This window comes from Bombyx mori, chromosome 22, assembly GCF_030269925.1.
Source record: "Bombyx mori chromosome 22, ASM3026992v2".
NCBI classification, from domain to species: domain Eukaryota; kingdom Metazoa; phylum Arthropoda; class Insecta; order Lepidoptera; family Bombycidae; genus Bombyx; species Bombyx mori.
Window position 1 is genome coordinate 10745676 of NC_085128.1, and position 18431 is coordinate 10764106.

General features: G+C 34.3%; 2 protein-coding genes across 3 annotated transcripts; one reads left to right on the forward strand and one right to left on the reverse strand.

Annotated features, from left to right (window-relative positions):
• Positions 1-374: 374 nt before the first annotated feature.
• On the forward strand, positions 375-15579 carry LOC101739401 (choline transporter-like 1). 2 transcript variants are annotated; one of them, XM_004926388.5, is made up of 12 exons: positions 375-574; positions 657-1191; positions 3349-3515; positions 4081-4140; positions 4774-4941; positions 5979-6102; positions 6671-6815; positions 7287-7427; positions 7786-7948; positions 9122-9343; positions 11107-11267; positions 13276-15579. In XM_004926388.5, the coding sequence occupies exons 1-12, from the start codon at positions 461-463 to the stop codon at positions 13277-13279; spliced, it is 2004 nt and encodes a 667-aa protein (XP_004926445.1). In that variant the 5' UTR covers positions 375-460; the 3' UTR covers positions 13280-15579. The 2 variants fall into 2 exon arrangements, with proteins under 2 accessions (XP_004926445.1, XP_004926444.1); XM_004926387.5 differs by having other exon boundaries at positions 11107-15579.
• Positions 15528-18316, reverse strand: LOC101739640 (ribosome biogenesis protein BRX1 homolog). Its single transcript, XM_004926389.4, has 5 exons — positions 17779-18316; positions 17320-17596; positions 16877-17160; positions 16193-16430; positions 15528-15754 (listed from the first exon to the last, which is right to left on the reverse strand). The coding sequence occupies exons 1-5, from the start codon at positions 17893-17895 to the stop codon at positions 15567-15569; spliced, it is 1104 nt and encodes a 367-aa protein (XP_004926446.1). The 5' UTR covers positions 17896-18316; the 3' UTR covers positions 15528-15566.
• Between the last annotated feature and the right edge of the window lie 115 nt (positions 18317-18431).

Consider the following 18431-nt stretch of genomic DNA (forward strand, 5'->3'; position numbering starts at 1 on the left):
TTATATTCATATTTTTATGAAAAATGATATTAAGGAGTGAAATGAGATGAAGACGACTAATTTAAGACATTAATCAACTGGGATGAAATTAAATGAAATGAAATGGGATGAAATATAATCTCAGTAAAATGGTGGTCATTTACTAAGATTTTTTCAGTGGACTTTTTGGAGGATCTCGAGAAGTTACGTCCAGCGGTTTTGTTTCATTTTCCCACATTTGTGCACTTTCACAGATATTAAACAGTTAATAAACCATCATTATTACACATTTAAACCCGAAGAAACACTAAATAGAAAAAATAAAACAAATCACACAACTTCACTCCTCGCGTTCCCGCCAAAAAATCCAGTGCTAATCTGTGATTTGTTTGAAGCATAGATTATACACTTAATATATGTTTGAAGCAAATTGCATCTAACAAACAATTTTGTTTACAAATTTCCAAGTTTTGGGAATAAAATGGGTTGTACTCAAAGTGAAATATCACCTCAATCAACACCTCATGAGACACCCAAGAAAGGCTGCACTGATGTTCTGTGGCTAGTTATTTACATCGTGTTTTGGATATTGATGGTATTTATGACTAAAAAATGTTTAAAATTATTTGCGGTTTAAGTTTTCCCAAAGTTCAAGCCTGAATAATATTTTATTTCAGCTCATTGTGGCGTGTATTTCATTTATTTATGGAAACCCTCAGAGACTGATAAATGGATTTGATTCTTTCGGGAATACATGTGGCGTTAAAAGCAACAAGCAACTTATGAACAATTCGCTTTCTGGTATTAACACTTTGGATAAAAAATACCTATTTTTCATGGACGTGAAAGAACTACGAAAGTCCTTAAAAATTTGTGTAAAGGAGTGTCCCAACAAAAAACTAGAATCTTTGGATGATATCAAACAGTTTTACCGTCAAACTGGTTCAAACCTGTGCAACTATCCTGTTAATGTAAACACACTACCGAATTCTGCAGAACTACATAATTATTATGGACCTTGTCCAACATTGCCGGTATATGAGTCTTTTCCGCTGTTGAACAGATGCTTTCCTAAAAAAGCTCAAGATATAGCCACAAAAGTATTCAAAGACTTTTATGAATTGCTTAACAGTTGGGATACTATTGAACAAATGCTATCAGATCTCTATTCATCCTGGAAAGAAATGATAATATGCATTATCGTAGCATTTTGTAAGTATGTTAAACACTTTCTGAACTACTTTAGCTAAAGGAAGAATATCATTAGTTTAAATTCATTTTAATCTGACTGACCTTAACTAACATATGTGTGGGAGACCTTGGGAATTGACTCAGCATAATGATGTCACCCCTAGTTGAGTGAATTTGAAATAAGCATTAGTCACATTAAAGTGAAACCTAAAATATAGAATTGTTTAATAGCATTTAGAATTGGTGAAATAAAAAATCATAAAATGTAGATGGCTCAATAATTTAGTGAATTCTTAATATGATTTTTTTTTACACAAATGGTTATTTAATTGATACTTATTGTCTTATTATAATTGATATATAAAAAAATAATCTCTTATATATATGGTGGTTAGGCTGGTTCCATGGCATTTTTAAAATGATGACATCAGAGTTGCTGACTCCATTCTCTTAATCATTATCATTGCCTTCCATAGTGACAGTAATTAAGACTCACGTTTCCATTGAATTCCATTTATTCCATTTTAAGTGCACAGCGCTAACAAGAGAAGAGACTAGGACCATTTATTGTGGCAATCCTTGGGGTAGGCCTATATCAAGTGGGTGCAGTCGATGGGCTCCCATGTAGTGCCACGCCCTGACCCACAACAACGTTGCGGCGTTTCGACGTCCGCAGCGCGCTATTGCGGTCAGGACGGTTCCCGGATACCGTAACGTCTCGTTGGAGGCGGCGTGCGTGCTTGCTCCCTGGGATCTGGAAGCGGAGGTGCTTGCTGCGGATTACGCATGACGATGCGATCTCCGCTCCAGAGGGGAGGCGCGACCCGTTGCGACTGAGAACGACCGGTTGTTTCGGCCGCTACCTGCACCTCGTCGCCCGGAGGGAGCCGACGCCAAAGTGCCACCACTGCAGTGGTTGCAAAGTAGACACGGTGGAGCCCACGCTCCCGTACTGCCCTGCTTTCGCAGAGCAGCGCCTTGTCCTCGTTGCAAAAACAGGACCGAATTTGTTGCTTCCAACCGTCGTGGCTATGATGCTCGGCAGCGACGAGTGCTGGCAGGCGATGCTCGACTTCTGCGAGTCCACCATCTCGCAAAAGGAGGCCGCGCAACAGGAGAGGGAGAGCTCTTCTTTCCTCTCGGCGCCGAGCCAGGGGTCGGAGGAGGGCGTTTGTCCAGCTCCGGACCCTGTGAGGAGGCAATCTCCTCCCGGTGATGGTCACGGGGCGACCTGAGGGGGTTGAGGCTGCGCCGCACGCTACCGTCACTAGCGCGCTGGCACTAGGAGGACGGGACGACGCGTCGGCGGCTGCGGCCTGCGATGCGGTCCGCATTGTCGTCGCCGAACGTTCTGTGGAAAAGCAACCCGGTCGGCGGTGTATCGCGTTCCGACCCGGCAGGCTGGTTCTGGCCCAGCGGGGTATTCTGGAACACCAACGGCATCGCCCGGGCCGCCTTGGTAGCGCCGCCGTACAGTGGATACCGGCATCGTTGGTCGTCGACTACCGCCTTGACGACCCGTTGGTCGGGCGTCCACGGGTTGGCGCCGCGTGTCTGGTTGTAATGCTGACCGCGGTAACCCCTTTACTCTGACTGGGTTCTGACCCCGGACGGAGATCGGACGTCGGGTGTAAGAGTGCAGGGGAGTCGTTTAGTCCGGTAGAGTCCTAAAACTCCTTGGGCCCGCGGTCTGCTCCCAACACCTGCAGATCGTCAAGACCCACCTACCCCGCGCGCCCCCTAGGCGCGGGGACCTCGCAGGAGTTTCGGCCTCGGGCCCGAAAAGAAAAAGACCTATATCAAGTGGACATAGGTGTACTGATGATGATGATGATAAACTTCATATATTGATATATCAAAAACACACACATGCCTAAACCACTGTTGTTATAACAATAACAAAAAAACAAACAACAACAATAACTGTTGTTATTGCAATTTAATGCAAATGGATAATGGCTTTTTAAGAGGTCATATCCCCGTAGTCCCCACATATACTTAGTAAGTCATGATTAGTAGTATGTAGTATGATTTAAAGAAATATTTCTGTAAACTAAGCACAAGTGGGAAAATTAGTTAATGAACATTGATAATACTAAATGGATTATCAAGCTAGTGCTTACTTTACTACCTACGCAATTAAGAATAATCAAAATAAAATTTCGTTTACTTTTTCAGTATGCTCATTGCTGATGGTGTCAATTCTTCACTTACTAGCCACTTTCGTGTCATGGATATTTATGATAATAGTATCAATAGTAAGCGTAGCCGGAACAGCCCTGCTTTGGTATACTTATCACGAACTAAGGACTAAGCAAAGAAGCTTTGATGGCAGTTTCCTGGCTGTAAGTATAATTTATATGTAATCTTACTGGAATAACAATACAATTGATATTGACATTGTGCATCAATGTAGAGCTACCTCTGTAGACAGACAAGCATACCTTATGATAAGTGGTCACAGTTGTGCATGGATATCAGCAATGCTGCAAATCATCAACTTGTCTGAAGACTATATAAACATCTTTGAAGAAAGATGTGTCATAGAGTTCAGAAGATACCATGTGAGGGAAACTAGGTGGTATGTGGTAAAAAATATATCTGGAAATGCACTGTAGGGAACAAAGTGATCTAGGTAGTAGTAGTAGTAGTAGTAAGATAGCTTGATTATCTCAAATAATTACTCAGAGCAGTTCCCATTAAACTACATTAAGTATACAAGACAGAGAGAACCAAACTCTCTTCATAGACCCAGAGCTGAGGACGGGATTATTATCGACAAAACAAACATCCTCTTTTGCATAGATTCAAATGGAAAAACCACTATTTGCTTTTTTACGACAGAATAGTAAAAACTTACAAATTAAGGAGGCGAGTAAACATGCTCACCCTGACTATTCACTATTACAGGAATCATTGAAGAATGAAAAAGCATTTCTTTGGTATTCTATAATTGCAACAGTTATAACTGTAAGTATATGCTAATTTTACTATGAAATCTCAATAGTCCCACTTAAAAACCAAGTTAAACTTATTAAAATTATGTAAAATAAATAAAAATATGCTAATAAAATTAATAACTTATACTCAATGTAAACAAATAATGGACCAAATAATTTATATTTAGAAAGTTCTATTTGAAATCATTAAATACGTGTCCTATGACGAGAATACAAATATGTTGTTAACTTAATTTACTTATTAATCACTCACTTTATATTGTTACGATAAGTTCGTTATAGCTATTGCAGGATAGCCGTCGGAGCCCCGTGGTTCGTCAGGAACATCGACCTGCACGACGACCTGGACCTAGAGTCCATAAGTAAGTAACTTGACGACGTTGCTAACAGGAACCCTAGCAAGAGCCGTGCTTCGTAGAATCTACCACTGGATCGGAAACGCGACCCACTGAGAAGATCCGGCGAGAAACTCAGTGGGCTGTGTCTGAGCGTTAATTTACTCGTCGAGCCCTTCGTCGCAAGCGACGGGTTTGACGAGAACGATGACCGGAGTTTACTGAGTCCATAGACATCACAACGCGAATGGATTCGCGCCACGGAAGGAATTTGAAACCCTTAATTTAAAAAATTTATTCGGTTCTAGGTGATTTTGTTATTGCTCGTTTGGGTGATGCGTTCGCGAGTTTCGTTCCTCGCGGCTCTGTTTCGAGAGACAGCTCACTGTCTTGGCTCGATACCAGCATTATTCCTGCAACCAATCATTACTTTCCTATTTCTTGTAGTGTTCTTTGCATTCTGGTCTACGGTTGTGGTAAGTTAAATTTCATTACTAAGGATATTTTAAACACGAATGTGTTAGAGACAATATTTAGTTCAATTAAAAGAGACTAGTACTCTAACCCGGTTCTGATAATCTTTTAAAATCATAGTACAAATTCATTGAGCATTACATTAAATCTAAAGCTTTCATATGATGCAAAATGGTACAATTATTGCTTACTGAACAATATAAACAATATGATTTAAATTTAGAAAAAAAACTTCGACTTATTATTATGTCTATGGGATATATTGTGCAAGTATACCATACTCTGTGTACACATCAAGTGTACTGCTCATCTGCTTACCTAGAGCAATATCGCAAGTATGGAGGGTAGAGGTAAGGAGAACCGTCTCATATGGGAGAAGCTTGAAAAAGTATCCCACTTTCAGCACTAAATAACAGTTCAAAAATCCTCCAGAATGGCGCTGGCATAGGCACAGATGATGTGAATTGAGCAGTTGTTAACTGATTGAAGTATGCTGAGTTAGGAAATTTAATATATTTAATGACTAGAGTAGTTAATAACAGTGTAATATACAAGACCTCACATGTTTATGTAGTCCAAACTAATTTCGTCAATGTAACCTAAAATTATTGCTTTTCTAAAACGTGGAGACATCGATTGCATTTACTTATCAACTTTAAATAAAATACTTTTCGTGATTTTGTAGTGTTACAATTCTTTCGTCCTTTTTTATTTTTCTTATCTTATTCTAATAACTTTCAGCGCCTTTTTTTAAATTTACCCGGTTGCTACTGTAGCGCCACCCTTATTTAGCAGATTTTAACGGACACTTTTCACAACAGAGACGTTTCTCGTTACCTCTACCCTACATAATGGCAAGCAATAGAGTAAAATATATACATATTTATAAATAAAAAATATAGCAATGGAGCAATTTAGCATTGCTGACGTCCATGACCGACGATAACCACTCACCATCACGCGGGCCGTATGCTCGTCTGCCTACTAAGTCAATAAAAAAACGAATAGTATATCAAAATAATCACCAATGTATTTCTAGGTTTGTTTAGCTACAGCTAATTATCCTGGGATTCCGTTTAAGTCAAATTTCTTTGTCAACGAAACAGCAAATAACATTTATCAAAGTGGTAGACCTGCAGAAGCTCTTAACGGTATTTCAAAAGGTAAATTTTATTATTCACATTACAAAAAATCTGTTAGAAATGGTTTATTAAGATTCTTCTAAATCACAGTAAAACAAAATTTTATTTTATATTTGAATTGTATTTAGGCATCTTACATGTTTTGATTCAAAATGTTTTGCTTACCAAGAAAAAAAACCCGGTAGTAATATTTATTATATACTAGCTGACCCGGCAGACTTCGTAGTGCCTCAATCGATAAAGAAAAGACCTAAACTTTTGTATAAAATAAACTTAAAACAAACAAAAGGAATCTGTCTGAGGGGGGGGACATCAAAGAAAAAACAAAATTGTTATTTTTATTTAATTTCGAATATTTTCATTCATTTATCTACCTTTTAAACCTTCTCTGGACTTCCACAAATAATTCAAGACCAAAAATAGCCAAATCGGTCCAGCCATTCTCGAGTTTTAGCGAGACTAACGAACAGCAATTAATTTTTATATATATAGATATTTTTCTCTGTTGTTATTATATGTACATTGATAAAGTTCATATCTCATGAATATCGTTTTATCGTTTTTACTAAGGGTACTTTATTATTCACAGATACTTTCAAATCAATTGAATTCAGCCCGATGTGGATACACAGCATGTGGTGGATGTGTCTTATATCTTTAATCTGGGGCAGTGAGTTCATACTTGGTTGTCAGCAGATGACCATAGCAGGGGCTGTTTCACATTGGTATTTCAGGTCAGGATGAATTATTTAGTAAAACCTAGTAAATATATTCTTTGGGATTTAATGATACAAAAAAATAAATATATTATATATTTATTGATTTAGTTTAATTTAAGAACACATGACCGCTATATCTACACCTTAATAAATGCCTAATAAAGATTTTTGGTTAATGTTAAATTTAAATATTAAACATGATGATGAAATGAAAAATTAGTAGAACAGAAGAAGATGAAACAATTTCAGATCGCTATTTTCAAACTGAAGCTTGCAGTGGTGGTCTGTGGAACTTGTTTCTAGGGTGGTTAGTAAGTTTTATCGAACTGGCAGTGACCACAGATGTCCCACCCATCTTGACTATACCCTTACGTTTTGAACTGATGCTCAAAGACTGGTGATCGCCTACCACCACAAGCTTGTCATCCGTTCCATTTAAAATAGAGTGTCTAATAATTGTTGATTAATACATATTTTTTGCTACAGGGGGGAAAACTCACATCCATCACCCGTCCTATATTCCATAGGGAAACTGTTGAAATACCATTTGGGATCTGTGGCGAAAGGATCATTTCTGATTACGCTATTCAAAATACCAAGGCTTATATTGACATATTTGCATGCCAAGTAAGTGTAATTTTTTATTTTGACTAGTTAAATATGAGCCTGAAAACAATGAATCAGGGGTATGTAAATGATTTTCAATCGGCATTTACGTTTTTAAATACCTATTTTATTTCGCCTGAAAAAAATACTATAAGTCAAACTTTCGAGGAATTTTGCATAGACTAATATAGTAATGAATGACTCAAGTGAATTTATCAAGTGAATTGAACGAAATAATAGTTCTAAGGGATTTGGATATAGATAAAAAATTTAAAATTCGGTCTAAATTATTTCTGGCTGTTAGACAGTAATAGCAGCTGATCTACCACTGAAGCATACACAAAAGAACAATATTAAAAAAATATTTTTTCCCGTACAGACTGTCAGCGAGTGCTGATAAAGGATCGGAATGTGCGAAATGTGGTTTGAAATGCGGCATCTGCTGCTTCTATTGCCTGGAAAAGTTCATACGATATCTGAATCATAACGCATACACTATTATCGCGATCGAGAGATGTCACTTCTGCAAAGCTGCCGGCAAGGTAAACGAAAACAACTTTAATATACTAAACTTAGAAATAATCTATACTTAAAATTATAAATGTGAAACTGTGGTTGCATTGACATTTTAAAGTAATAGTATTAGGTCAGGTGAGTCACTATGTCAAAAAAATAAATCTCTGTTATGACACTTTTCCTTGACCACGCAGGCAAAGCCGAGGACAACAGCTAGTGTTACGTAAAGATTCTAATAATCTTCTATGAAATGTCTAACTAAAACGAATTATGATTATTAGCTGAAAATTGTCATTTAAATTTATTTATTAGATTAGATTATTAGAAACAAAATTCCAGCTTGGCTACTTGTAAATATAGTAGATGGGACATTGCTCCTTCCAACATATTGTACTCTTAGAATGTTACGGGCTTACAATACTCCACGACGACCTCATAACACTAGTTTGGTCGTAATCTCTGTGTGCTAGAGTTGGAACAGCGCCCCTAGCGGCAAAAGAAGGGAAGCTGTTCCATACAAATTTGAGTTAACTTTTACGCGATCGAGAAGTTAAAAGAACTCTCACTAAGCACACCCAATTATTATAATAGTACAATTGACTATCACTAAAACTCAGTGGTGGATTAATACTAGGGGCAGTCGGGGCAAGTGTCCAGGGCGGCACTTTTTTTTAGGGCGGCAAGATTTTGAAAGAAAAATTTTTTTTTAGACCTGTAAAGATTGCTCATTATAATTAATTAATTCTATCAATTAATAAATTTCTTTTTAATTGATAATTAAATAAATTCAATTCACCCATTATTTGTGAATTATAAACTTTGGCACTTTTGGCAAAAATTAATAATCAAAACGATTTAATCGATTTATTTCCTTGAGATTTAAAATAATAATTCATTTTTCTATTTTCTGTAATTAAAGAAATGTAATTAGTTTTTTTGATGTAATATAATTATGAGTCACCCTTAGTGCAAACTTTATAATTGTTAGGAAAAAAAAAGAAATATTTCTTTACGTTTTGGAATATATTACACATGATAAAATTTCCGCAATAAATTAGATATTTTAATTTTGAAAAATAAAATATATAAACTATAAGTTTAGGTAAAATTCCAGTATTGGGGCGGATGTTTTTCCGATGCCCAGGAGCGGCATTAAGTTTAAATCCGGCCCTGATAAAACTGAATTAATTTGTTCGCAGGCCTTCAGTACAATAGTGAACAACGCATTGCAAGTAGCCACAATAAACAGTATCGGCGATTTCATACTGTTCCTCGGGAAATGCATAGTGACGGCGGTGACCGGCATCGTGGGCCTCCTGCTGCTCAAACGAAACTCTGACCTGCATTTCTTTGCCGTTCCAACTCTTGTTATATGCATTTATTCGTTCTTCATAGCGCACTGCATTCTGTCCCTATACGAGGTAAATTATAAAATAATAAAATAGTTTAAAAAAACTAACAAAATACGCTTTTATAGAAAATAAATTTTAATAAATTTGAATTAAAAATAGTGTAAGAAAAAAATGATGTTGTTGTAAAAAAAAGCGTGGGGTGCTTTTCAGGATGTTATCAAAATAACCCTTCCACTATAACTATATCTGTTCATAAAATATTTATAACTACTGATACCATGAACCCTCCCTTTTTTTTACAATAAAATCATTTTTTCTTACACTATTTTTAATTCAAATTTTTACAATTTATTTTCTATTTTTTAGTTGGATTTTCTATAAAAGCGTATTTTGTTAGTTTTTTAAACTATTATTTATTTTTAATTTTTTAGTTGAATTTCAACTTTTTCAATATTTTTTTTAAATATTGAATTGTCATCGGTCCTTAATAAGTATATCAAATTTCGAGTTAATCCGACATTTTGAAGGAGGTCAAAATCATGTTCAAAGATTCCATTACATACATACGTCTGAAGCTAATAAAAGCGTATCAATGAAATAAGCTTGTATAATAATCGGCACGAGTCTTGAGCTCTGATCTTGACATGCGAAGAAATCCATTTTTGGGTCTGTTTGGTTGTTCCCCCAGCAAGGGGATGTGGTGGCACCGGCCATGTTGATTACGTGATTGGATCTTCCCGCGTCGCGTCACATGCCGTCAGTTATGATTGGTTGCCTGTGTTGTGCACGCGCATCACTGCAGCAAACTACACTTTCGTCCAAATTTATTCGCCATACTTTTTTTTTATCAACCTCATTTAATTTATATTCTTCAACTTAGTATTATTATAAACTTCTAATGACGTAAAAAATTTTTAAACTTGATCTCAAAATGAAAATATTACAGTGTTAGGTAGTAAAGTTGCCCATAATACTGATAAAATAAAACATAACATCAATTAAATGAATTAATTGATTTAAATTGATGAAGATGAAGTTCTTACCGCTAGTACTAGCCATTTTGGAGAGAGTGATGTTATGGATGGTGTGTCATTTATGATAGAATGAAGTGCTTAACAAAATAATATGTTTTTATTGTTTTTGTAATATTATGGGGCCTCCGGTTTGAGATCCGAGAGCTCACCTACCCGCTAGGATAACGCTGATATAACCTTTCAAGGCTATCAGCATAGGTAGGATTTTTTTTGTGGGGAATTATGATGTTCAGGTAAAATATGGTTATAATAGTGTTAGTGCATCGCTTGACAAACAGAACGCAGTATGTGTGTGACAATCAATGTTTTATGTCGTCAATTGATTGTTAATCAGAATTTCTCATAAACATATTGTACATAATATGATTTCAAGAAACTCCATGGTCACAAACCTCCTACCTCTATGGTATGGCGCTATACCTTAGTTAGCTAGAATATTTTTTCGGGCACCTTTCTACAACACCCTGTATAAGATGTACATAATTGTAATTATAAAATTAATCTATACTAATATATAAATCTAGTGTTTTTTACGGATGTTCCGTTATAACTACTGAACCATGCATCCGATTGACTTAAAACTTGGTATCCATGTAAAAAATACATGTACCTAATGGATAGGCTAATATTTATATGAGTGTTGGACTCCCTACACCAGTTGCGGGGGCGTTAATGATGAGAATCTTTGTGGGGGTGAGAAATAATATTGTTAATTTTAAATGCCCAGCGCAGCGGACGGGTACAGCTAGTATATATAAATAAATTAAAAGCATCATTCAAATTGCATAACTTTTTCAGATGGTGGTCGATTCCTTGTTCCTCTGCGTGTGCGAAGATCGTAATATGAACGGCGTTGAAGGTAAATGGAAGAGTTCAAGATTAGCGGAACTCGGCGGTCATAAGATCAGTAAAGTCGACGACGAAGCCGACGGAGCTGAGCTGCAGGACCTCAACGAAAAGTATTGATTTGTTATTTTTGTTCTAAGCATGAAACTGCCGCGGATGTTTTGTATCTTACATATTGTCGTCGTTGTTAAACCAAAATCTGCTATGTGCACTTTTTGACTTTTTCGTATAGGTCACAGGCCTATCTACCGTATAAAAAAAAACTGTTATGTGTCTATAGCTTTAATATTTATCTATAGCTTTCATTTGATATAGTTCTTAAAAAAATCACCTTCATATAAAATTTTATACGAAAATGTTTTTACTCGTTAATTCAATATAAAGTTTTTGCACATAGCAGATTTTGGTTTGACAGCAACGGTGTGCTAGTTAGTGGATGTGGGATCGTTTTGTTCTTAATAATTTAATTTTATAGGCAGCTATCTTGAATGTTTATTTTATGTATGCAGTTATAAGACTAAAATAAGCATAGCTTCGGTATTAGCGAGTCGTAGATAATTAAAAGTAATTTTACGGTTTAATTGTGGGATTTTTCGTAATTACGGACGAATGATCGTGATCACTTTATACTGCAAAGTATAGTATCGAAATGTCGGAAATCATATTATAATTATTTAAAAAAAATATGGATGATTAAAACGTAAAACTAGTTTTTATTATAAATGGTCATACAAAGAAATAGTTGAGGTGAATGATGAAATGACAAACAAAAATCATTTCTTTATTTTGATCTGGAACCGTATTTTTTTTAAAAAAATGAGCTTGATTAAATTTTTCGAATTTTCACTTGTACCTACTGTGCACAGTGCGTGCTACTTCCGAAGTTAAACTTCAAAAATAATAACCGGTTCATACAGTTCTTCGTTTCCGTCCATTTTTTAAAGATACTTCCAATATTTTATATCATTTAAATACCCTTTGTCCATGATTATAATAAGCTGCTATTAAAAATAGTTTAATAAGGTAGTTTGTGTCTTGTTGAATTTGTGAAGCTTAATAGTCTATCTGTTTATCTTGTGTCCGTTTTATGTGCAAGAATTTTAATGGGTTAGCTTGGTCAAAAGAGCTTAATATATTTTGAATGAATACAGTAATTTATCTAATGCGCATTATAATCGTTTATTAACATTCATATTTATTTCTAATTGAGTGGCTTAATGTGTTTACGATATTATTTGAAGCTTGCTTGTGACCATATTTATTTATTCATAACACAACTAGCAAATTGTAATTTTGATGATCCCGAGGTATGAATACCAAAACTTTTCTTTAAACGAATTTTCAACAAAAGCTAAGCATCGATAACATAGTATCAATGTTATCTAAATAATGTAGTTGCTGTATAAATATAGAATTCCGTTAACACGCTTTTAAAAATCAGTAACTGTTCAGGAATTGAAACAATTGAATAAAAAATCTCACATCGCACCGTATGGAAAATTTAACTGATCAGATGCTTACATGTTATTGGAATGTTTCGATGAAGACGCGATATTACTTCCATTGAGTTGTTGAACATCTATTTAATTTCTGAATTCAAAATTATTTTGGTCATAACAAGCTAAGTAAGACCATGGTTTGAAGCCATTTCCCATCTTACCATAATCTATTGAGCTCTTGTAGTATTTTATTCAGATATTATATATTTATAACCTAATACTGTTTCCAACCATTTTGCTGGTGAAAGAAAAGAAGTATCATTGTTGGTTGTTTTATTGGGTGCATTGTTTGTAATTTTTTTATTAACTTTTTTGTACGTAGTATTTGAATGTGGTAGAATATATTATATTATTAATCGATAAGGCAATACCTTTACTTATTGCAGAATCAAGTCAAATTCATCTATGCCAGTTTTAACTTTTATTGACAATAACTTCGAGTTAATATTTTGCATAGAATACCGATTTACTCAGTCGCCTTTAATAAAACCAATCGACCATTTTGATAGTTCTAATATTTTTGTAAGACAATTTGTGTTTGTCTTACTTTTAAATGTTAGTAGATAAAATCTTTGTTTCCTCTAGTTAGAATCGTGTATAAAAAAATTTAACTTTTTTACAGGTAACAATCTCACCTTAGAAGTATATTAAATCGCTTTCTATGAATTTGATGTTAGATTAACTTGAATCTATGTAGCACACTATTGTGTCTTTTGAAGTCGTTTATATGTCCACAATTTACTATTTTATGGTTTATATAATTTACATTTACATTTTTAACCGTTTTTTTAGTTTTTAACTATAAATTGTTTTTAAATGTTATCTACCGCTATTTTGAAAATGATTAATAAAGTTACAAGCACATTAAGTACAAATATTTATTGAAACAAACTTAGTTGTAACTGGTTGTCATTTTGAAACTTTTACTAAGAATACTCATAATAACTTGCAATAATTTTTATATTAATTTTCAATAAGTATTACTATTTGTATTTTACATACTGTAAGCCAATTTAATTACCTGTAGTGCTCTCGTGTGTTACTTGTTAAACATTTAGTAACGTAAATGTTTAATATTTGCCTTAAATTCTCAAAAACTAGTATGTAATGTAACGTCACGTATGAGTAGTATGAAGTGGTTTGATTGTTCCGTGACAAGGGCGAATGTAATCAAAACAATATCATGGAAATTGGTATCTTGTATTTTAGTTTTTAAGTATCTCATTATATTTTTAGTTTTTAAGTATCTCATTCTTTTTTTAGTTAACTTTTATTGAATGTACTAATTTGTCTCACAATTTACTGACCTTCTTGACACGAACTAGATTTAATCAATTTTAGTACATTTATTTTGTTATACGTACACTATGTAATTATTTGCAAATTGCTAAAATAAAACTTGTTCTTTCTAGGCTTTACACCTACTGAGGCATTGTCAATCAATCTCTAAAATTAAATATACCTTTTGTATTTACATTTAACTATTACCTGACCATTAAGTATAAATGTTTGAATAAAAGAATCATCTCGTGTACTTTCTAACGAAGTCTTACGATAATCAAAGCTTTAATGTGTCAAAGATAAAGGTTTAAAATTTTATATTTTGCTAGAATTTTCTAACTATAGATTGGCAGACGTTCCCGAAGCTCATATGGTGTCCGTCCGCTGTCCATCAGTCAGAGCAATGGTCATCATAACTCTGAGACAAAAGTTTGAATAGCACCAGACACTGAATCAGATTGACCTGTTAAAAATGAGCCATGTAACTAACTGCTAATGGTCGCGTATTTGCCTTTCTCCAATATGGATATTATTCTCGTCTAATTAAAAGCTTTGTTTCTTGTAATTAGCATTTAAAGTAACTTGACAAGACTTTTTTAATTGAGAATTGTGTGGATCGCGAACGACTATATTTTCAATTTTATTGTATTATGGGTTGCCTTCGCAGCGCCCTCACAGAAACGTCACTTCAATTTTATCAACTTGCAGAGTAATATATTTACATAAAAAAACCAATAACAAAGGTGGTTTTGAAGGCTTGATTATAAAATTAGAAAACATTTTCTACGTATTGACAGTTAGTTCCTTATCGATGTAAGGTTAACTGATTAATTAATTTGTTTATGCTGTATTTATTATGAAAAAAGAACATCATATTCCTAACCTAAAAGTACATGTTATTATCGGCAACATGCTTCCTCAGTTTACAGAAATAGAGTTATCAGCAACATGCTTCGTCAAAAAGTACAATACTTACTTTCAGCTACAAGCGTCGTTATTATATTTAAAATAGTTCTAACAGTTTTAAAATAAGAATTAAGTTTTATAACAAAATGATTTTATTTAAAAACAGTGTTAGATTTGAAGGATAGGATAACCGTAATACAATCTAATTGAAACTTCAACCTCAAGTATAACGCTGATGGCGGCATTCTCGTTGTATCTACGGGCCCGGTAACCATTTGTCACCAGGAGGGTTATGAGCTCGTTCGTTCTACTATGCATTTGAAAAGAAAAGGAATCAATAATTAAAATTGTTTGTGAATAATGTTGCCGAGGTTGATATAAAATAATGCCACAAATGATACATAAGTATTAAATCATAAATATCGAATTGGGCCTTGTGAGCTATTTTATTGTGTTGTAAATTTTGAAAATTGCATTAATTTAAATAGAGAGAAGATAATACTTCAAAATGTGACTAATTATTTTATTGAGAATATTGTGACGTTTGAGGGTACATACATTTTATTATTTTTTGGAATATTTTATTACTGCCAGCTCTTGAACTATATTTAATTTAGAAGTATTTTAATATAAAAGTATTTAGCACCTGATTGCTTTTATGGTATTTTTCACAAAATAACATTCACGTGTGTGAAAATGTGCTTTATTTTATAAAATAATAAAAATTTACATTTTAGAAGGTTTTTTCTTTTTAAATTGTTTTCGTTTCTTTATTTGATCAGAAATAAGTTTGCTTTTAGCTTTCAATTGTTTCCTTCTGATAACCTTATCAGGACGGTTAGATGATTTTATAGAAAATACTGGCTTCTTCACAAATCTACCCTCTGCTACAGAAGTCTCGTTTTCAATTTCCTCTGTTAAAAAAATAAGTTTTTATTAGTAGTGGTGGTAGGTTTTTTCTTTGTTGAGGCACATACAATAGAAAAAGAAGAGAGAGTGTATGCTATAGATCTAGAAAAAGTGAATGTTGTAAAAATTGCGTTAGATGGGTGAACATACTCATGGTTCACTGGGTTTTAAACGTCTGTTGGAATCCCCTATTGGCTTATGACTATACATTATAATGTAAATACTACCACTCTCCTTACTACACTAGGTCAAAGTCTCAAATGTCTACAATGGTTGTCACACCTTTATAATTTGAATGGTGGAAGCATTGCTGCTTCCTGGTAGTATTCAAATAATACTAACTACCTGTGGGGGCTTATAATATGAAGCCTATCACATGTTCTTAAATTTGTAAATTGTCTGTGGTTTTATTTTAAAAATTAATAACTTATACAGTTGTTTACCTTTTATAATCACTTCCTTTGCCTTTTCTATTGGATTTCCTTTGAAGAAATCTGCACCTTCTATATCAGGGTAGCCTGTTTCAGGTTTTGTTGCTTCATACAAGGCCTTCTTTTCGATCCTGTTTTCATATTTGTTACCTGCTTTTCTAGAATAAGCCTGTCTTAGTTTGGCAGGACTAATGTATTTAGGATTTTCCCATAATGTTGCACCACCAAACGATCCTGAGAATATCTTGACCTAAAGCATATTACATTACTTGTAAAACAGTATTGTTCCCGACATGTTACTTAGTGGTAAAGTAAATCAATAGACCCAATGTTGGATCAGCCTTGGCATTACTTACATTTATTTACAGCCTAGCATATCATAGTATAGCATATATTGCGTACGTGTTTAGATTTGAGTTCAGCCACATAGTCATACATTTAGAATTGTTTTTTTTTTTTAAGTGAAACTTCTTTAGAATCATTATGATTTCAAACTTGATGAAACGAAACGAAAAAATAAGTGTGCTGCGATTGGCTTGCCGAAGCGGTTCCGAGCGCCACCGACAAATCACAAAGCGCTCCGCACAGTCTCGCGTCCCCAACTATGTGACTTGCACACACACACACATTTTTTTTTCTTTAGTATTGTGAACATGCACAAATCTACAGATATTGAAAAAAAAAACGTTAACTTACAGGATTCAATACAAATCGTGGTCCTATTTCAGCTAAAGCACCATCTTCAGACAGAATCTGATAATTTCTGAACCAAATTCTGTTATCTAATACCATAAAGGTATACACATGATCGAAAAATGGTTGACTTTTTGGATGATAATTAGGTACACCAAAAATTTGTACCAGTAATTCTTTCAGTAAGCAGTAGTGAGGATCTTTTGTAAACTGTGGATCGAAAGATAACAAAGGCCTAGATCCTCTCAAACAATTGCCAGTCATTTTCAGTTCCCCCATAGTATAAACTGAAAAAAAGAAATTAGTTAAATGCTGCTTTTTAAATGTATCATTAACTATTCACATTTGAAGACTCAAAATCCCCTACTGAAACTAAGTTTGAGTCATAGATGTAGTTCACATTCAGTTTTTTTTTATTCTATATAAATTTTACATAATATACATACTGTTTTCCACCAAAAATTTAGCACTTGGTCCATTGGGTATATTAGATATCCACATATATAAATCCCTCATCTTTCTTCCTTCAAATAAAATGCATTTGTTGCAGTTTTTCATCTCGCTAATTTCATTAACAACATACAAGTTTTTGCTTCTCTCCATTTTGGACTCTGTCTTATGATGTGGCATTAATTTCTTAATATCTTCCATTAAATGCCTGTGACGATGATTGATACCTCTCATCGCAAAGACGAGTACCCTCTGTCTGTTTATCCATTTCACCTGTACATCATTTTAATTGTAGAAAATGTGGAAACGTTTACAAAAAGTGCGGTGCAAAATTTTGTGTAACAAAACGTTCAGATGCATTACAAATATTAAATGGAATATTATTATGTCTTACGATAGTATGCGCAAATCTCATTTTACTGAGTAGATTGAAAAACATAAAATAAACAACCTACCTGTTTGGGTGCAGGATCACTAGACATTCGTACTGGAGGTAAAGGTACATTTTCATCTTTAGTTACGGGTTCAGTGATTCGTTGTTTTACTTTGGAAGGTTTCTTAACTTTTACCATTGCTATAAATTTAATTAATAAATGCAACTAGAATCAAAGTTAATTCAAATTTAACACCAGACTCAATCTAAGCTGACCCCACGTGGAAACTGACACTTGACATCTGTGTTACTGACGTTACTGTGTTTCATTTGCTTATTACAAAAGCAAAGGGAACGAAGTCCATTCGCCAAATCAAATAAACTAAATAAATAAACAAAATAAATAATTTTCTTCAATAAATAAACCCATTAAAGAGCAATAGAGAGGGCTATATTCGGAGTTTCCCTGTGTAATCGAATCAGAAATGAGGAGATTGGCAAAAGAACCAAGACAGCCCGAATAACAGCAAGATTGAAGTAGCAGAAGGCAGAGCACATTGCTCTTAGAAAAGATGGCCGCTGGGGCTGAAACGGTCTCGAGTGCCGCAACCGCGTACTGGAAAGCAGAGCGTGGGTAGGAGTCCCACTGATGACCTGCTAAAAGTCATTGGATGCAGGCTAAGTAAGGCCGGTTATTGTGGATACTCAAACAAAATTTAATAGATTATAATAAGA